This window comes from Chanos chanos, chromosome 12 (genome assembly GCF_902362185.1).
Source record: "Chanos chanos chromosome 12, fChaCha1.1, whole genome shotgun sequence".
NCBI classification, from domain to species: domain Eukaryota; kingdom Metazoa; phylum Chordata; class Actinopteri; order Gonorynchiformes; family Chanidae; genus Chanos; species Chanos chanos.
The window spans coordinates 24,249,010-24,254,450 of record NC_044506.1 but is presented as its reverse complement, the minus strand read 5'-3'; the positions used below and the strand labels follow the sequence as shown (position 1 = coordinate 24,254,450).

Below are 5,441 nucleotides of genomic sequence, written 5' to 3'. Positions count from 1 at the left end.
ACAGACTTAAAGCTCTTTCTCTCTTTCTTTCTCTCCCTCTCTCGCCATTCGTCTGATTCCTGACACTCTGTAGGACAGACAGAGTGAGAGTGTCTCCCAGCCCACAACTCCTCAGTTAACAATCAAAGGAAAACAAAACAAACAAAAACAGGACAGTGACGACGCCATGGCAATGCCTGTTCTCATGCAGGGAAAGTAAAGCAATATGTTTTGAGTGCAGTCCTGAAGAGTGATTGTTTCTTCTGATGAAATTCAACGTAAACACGCCAGTGCTGTTCCAGTCACGCACATATGTAGTTTCATCGCATTCAACAGACTGGGCTCACATTGTGACGTCAGTGCAAGTATGAGACACCAGGAAGAGTCCTGGGGGAGAAGAAGGCTTGTCACACCCTTTTCTTTTTTATAAACATGAATTCACACCTCCAGATAGATGATGTCTCTGCTGAATCAGAGATGATAGAGATCCATAAGGAAGTCATCAGCACACAGAGATGACTTGTGTAGGCAGACCTGACTCCGGGTCCCTGCAGACCGGGGTGTCTCAGTGTGTCTACTGTGTGATGTCACGTCTTACGTCAGTGGGGAGACACCCAGGTTTTTACTGTATTACCTTTTAAATGGGTACGATCATTTGTGAAATTGCAGCTTCTCAAGGCCAGACTGAGTGTGTGAAATCCAAACTCAAAGATGTTCAAACGCACTAGGAGTTCTAAAGATTTCTGATAATGCTCCAGTTACGTTTCTATTGAGTTTCTATTACATTTCTATTGTGTTTCGGTTGTATTTCTATTATGTTTTCTATTGTGCTTCTGTTACGTATCTGTTGTGTTTTACGCTTCTCCTGCTTTTCTATTGTGTTTCTATTACATTTCTATTGTGTTTCTGTTGTGTTTCTTGCTTAGTACAGTCTTTCTGAGCCTCCTCTCAGGGTTCTAGCCTGATGCTGTTCTCAAGGAGACGTCAAGATTTGACATGACCTGTGCACCCCCGCCCCTCTGTCATTCTAATCATTAAAAAACACCACTTTCTACCAACAAACTCTTCAAAGGATCTCACGAGAGGTGAATACTCTGCACAGTCTCATATCGGTTCCATCTTCTCCAGTCCCTCAGTCTATCACCGCCTTCACCTGAAATTCGAAACACATCAATGTCACTTTGTCACCTCCACGAACAAACCGTGCTTTAACCCTCTTTCCTTTGACAACTTAATTGATTTCTAGCTGATACAGGAAGCTTTAGAAAGAAAAAAAACCACAAAAAGGTAAAAAGGCCAGGATGTAAGTGTATGAGCAGAGAAAACAGGGTGAATCTCATTCACCTACTCCCAGTGTGTGGGAATGAGAGGGCTACTGTTGGCTGGGTGCTGTTTACAGAGGAGGTGGCAGAGATGGGCTGCGTCTCTGAGGAGGAGCGAAAAAAGAAACATTCTGATTGGTGTCATGTCCTTCTCACAAACAGCTCTTTTGTGAAATTTAATAAAAGGAATCAAAATGGAAATGACAGCACAGTATTGAGTTGTTTTGGAGTGAGAATGATGTGTAGACAAAGAGCAAAGCAGAGAGAGAAAACTGAGGAGACTTTTTCATTCTGTTGAGAATTCTGTCACCCTGATCTCCTTCCCCAGGCCATGAGAGGAAAACTGTAGTAGTGTAAGTTGATGTGTTGTGTGTGCGCGTGTCTGTGCGTGTGTGTGTGCGTGTGCTCATGTGTTAGTGTGTGTGTGTTTGCGAAAATGAACCCAGGCCTTGCTCAAAGAAGTTTCACTCATATATCTAAAGTGTACTCATAAAATCCTTACATTTGCCATTAGACTTTTACCATCATTTTGTATGAAGTAGCATTACGAGTTTTGTTTAGGAGTGAACCCCCTTCCTTATTACTGTTAAGACCAGCCTTCATCACAATTAAAGATTAATAGTAGATCACAAGCTGTAATTAACGAAACATTGCTAAATGCAAACTTTATTAAAACATCTTGTTTAGACAATATGAAAGGCAAATTACAAGCTGACTGAGGTTTATGGCTCTGTCATCAGAAATCACACGGAAAGGTATCATCACCTGTAGAACATCCTCCAACATAATGAAGAGAGCAACATCAGCTGACAAGCTTCGTGAGGGCTCCAAGCTCCTCCGAGACTCCGTAAGGCTTGTTTGTCCTAATTAATCCAAGGCTCAGTGGTCGTGTTTTCTGTGAAGAATGTTTCCTACCCTCTCCCACCTTAACCACCCCCCCCCCCCCCACCCCCCACCCCCCACTCCGCCACCAGACCGTTTGTTTCGAAGCGGAGATGACTGAGGGCTTAAGCTATGACGCGCGGACGGTTCGTTGATAACTGCCTCTCGCGCACTGGTGCTTGCGCTCTCCACGTCGTTGGGGGCCGTGCGCCGATATAAAACGCACCCAGCACAGCAGAAGAGATTCAGAGAACTACCCTCAGACGGACTGAAGAAGATTTAGGAGAAGTACCGCTGAACCTCAACGGAATGTAAGTGTACCAAAATAACGATTTAAAACTCTTAGATGGCAGTTCCTCATTGTAAAATCTAGCCTACGATGCATAATATGCCAATGGGTATTGCGTTATCACAACCTGAAATGCGCATGCAATGTTAAGGTATTTTCATTCACCCGATAAGAAAACTGTTTTGCTTAATAAAACTGGGGGAAACTGACTTTGTTATAATGACTTCTTATCATCAGTAGTTATTACTTCTTAAACTTTTGGACAGACTTGGTTTGGTAGGGAATTACTATGATTTCACCTCACCCAGTCCTGCACGTTTTGAAGTGAGCTTCAGATTTACCCGCTCTGCCTCATCACTGAAGACCTGCCTTTTCACTATGCAAGCACAGGGTACATTTCAGCAGCATTCTGATATGATGACTTATTTTGCCACTATAGCGCCTATGGATCGACACGCACCCAGAGAGCGCCTTCGCCGGCAATAGGCTATGTGAAATGTTTAGTGTACCTTAAACTGATCTTCTCTCCGGTTTATTCCAATCTATAGATGCGCCCTCACGCGAGTATATGGATGGGCGCGGCGGCGTTCGTCTTCTTTACTCTAGTATGCCTTGGCACGCTCGCGGACAGCTACCCGACAAAACCCGACAACCCAGGAGAGGACGCACCCGCTGAGGAACTCGCTAAGTATTACTCCGCACTAAGGCACTACATCAACCTGATCACACGGCAGAGGTGAGTGCCGCCGCGTTTGAGGACCAACTCAGCAAGCATCGGATTTATGTTTGCTTTAGGCTCTCGAGCTTAACTTGTTTTGCATAAAAATACTTAGATTTTAGAGACATAGCATAACTGAAGCCATATTACTGTTATAATAAACTGCACTGCAGCTGTATTAAACGAACATGTTGCAAACATATTAAGAAGAAAGTAAACACAAGAAAATTCTGCTCTTCAGGTCGCCTACCTAAAAATACGAATAGTTCATTTCTGTGGTGTTAATCTGCTTTCTTATTCAAGTAGCTAACATATTAATTCCTTAGAAATGCCCCACTGATTCGCTAATTAAACACATCCCACTCGGTGCTTTAAAGATTAGCGCTGACTAAACGCATTTCTTAACGCTGTCAGGGAATTCGTGCCAACTGTGAAATGAAATGGCTTTGAATTTAATTAAATTTCTATGTCGATTTTCTATGTCGAATACATACGTTTGCATAGTAAAAAAAAAAGTTATCCTATAGTGAGCAGGAAGAGAGGAAAAAAAACTTCACTGTGTACTCTTTATACACTTTAGACCTGCCATTTGTATTGTATTTTAGCACGAAACAGTCACTCTGAGCCGCCTCACCATTCTCTACAATGCAACATGCATTTAAATATTTAACGCACACCATTTAAGTGGTTGGTCCGTTGATTTGGATAACAAACAACGATCATACGCAAAGTTACTTATCCGTAAATCATGCTAATTAAGAACAAAATGACCACAGGTTAAACCCAAGAAACGCTATATAAACGGATCTCCAATTAGTCAGCCTAAACGTGCCATTTTGCCATTTTCAGACTCGAAAGACCTCCGATCTAGATATGTGTACATAGCTGTTGGGTCATTAGTCTGTTATTTCTTCTTTCTAAAAAGAAACAGTGATGTCTATTATAGGTACTTTCTGACACAATCTCTGGTTTGTCATCACTCTATCCCACTCTCTCTCTCAGTCTCTCTCACTGTCTTTCTCTTTTGCCTTATCTTAGGTATGGAAAGAGGTCCAGCACCGACACAATAATCTCAGATCTGTTGCTAGAGGACACAGAGCCCAGCCTGCGGTCCAGGTTAGCTACCATCTCAATGCTCCACATGTAACAAACCTGTGTTTGAGGGAAGACTTAACTGATTCAAGACATTGTCACATGTTTCTGAACCATTTCTTGTCTTGTATTAGATACGACCAGCCCTCGATGTGGTGATGTCAGAGAACCAATCCGTCCGGTCCAATCTGTGCATTATCCTATCAACTTCAGCCATTAACGGTACCATGGCAACTATATATGAGCGTCTATATGTCCACCGCTGACCTTCCTGAGAGACATCATCCTGACCCGTCACATGTTTTTACACACATTTCCCTATACTCTTCAGAGTCCGTCAGTGATGGCGGAGTGCATGCCCACACCAGCCTTTCCGCGCTGTGTTTTTTGGTGTCCTTCATATGTATGGTATTCTTAAATGCTGAGCAGGAATAGCCAACAGTGTGATACAGCTGTATGATTAAATCAACCTTATTTGAAAGTGAATGTCTCTGTTTTCATATATAGGGTGAAAGGTGAAATGTCTGTTTCCATGGTAACTCCTGTTGTGAACTGTAAATATCATGTCTATAAAGACATTATATGTTGATTATGCTTACACACTGTGTAATCATTGACTGTGACATCATAACCCTAAACAGGTATTATCATGGCTATGTAAGTAGTACTTAGTTAGTTATTATCCACTGGTGTAGTTGCTGGAGTTATTTAACATGTGGACAGAGTAAATATAAAGAGGGTTTGGTGTGTAGGGTCAGTTCTAACAGAAAGATCAGTATTTGGAGGTTATTCTATCTACACAGCATATGAGTTAGAAAGAAAACACATTATGGCCATTGATAACACATATATGAGAGAAAGGTTGGGATGATATTTGATTTTCATTCTGCAGGCAAGCATTCATTCAAACAATGATCAAACTCACCACTGTCTTCAACCACCAAACTACCATATAAGAACTAGGCACAAATAAGCACACTCATGTGAAAACGAGCAAAAGGTGGGTTTAAACAGGTTTTAAAAGAAAGACACAGGTTAAACACATTATGACGACAAAATCAGTATAACCGAATCAGTGATCAAGTACTGCAAAACTTCAAAGATAAGCTAACTCAAAGACACAGGTTAAAAGTCACACAGTATCTAACTCAAAGCTGTC

At 41.9% G+C, this 5,441-nt stretch overlaps 1 protein-coding gene across 1 annotated transcript; it reads left to right on the top strand.

The window, feature by feature from the left end:
- Positions 1-3,020: 3,020 nt before the first annotated feature.
- npy (neuropeptide Y) lies at positions 3,021-4,441 on the top strand. Its single transcript, XM_030788798.1, has 3 exons — positions 3,021-3,208; positions 4,229-4,306; positions 4,417-4,441. Exons 1-3 carry the CDS (start codon positions 3,021-3,023, stop codon positions 4,439-4,441), a joined length of 291 nt encoding a protein of 96 aa, XP_030644658.1.
- Positions 4,442-5,441: the final 1,000 nt, after the last annotated feature.

Coding starts and splice junctions, on each gene's coding strand:
- npy (XM_030788798.1), top strand. CDS start 3,021: ATGCGCCCTCACGCGAGTATATGGATGGGCGCGGCGGCGTTCGTCTTC. Junction 3,209..4,228: donor AACCTGATCACACGGCAGAG/GTGAGTGCCGCC, acceptor GCCTTATCTTAG/GTATGGAAAGAGGTCCAGCA. Junction 4,307..4,416: donor GAGCCCAGCCTGCGGTCCAG/GTTAGCTACCAT, acceptor GTCTTGTATTAG/ATACGACCAGCCCTCGATGT.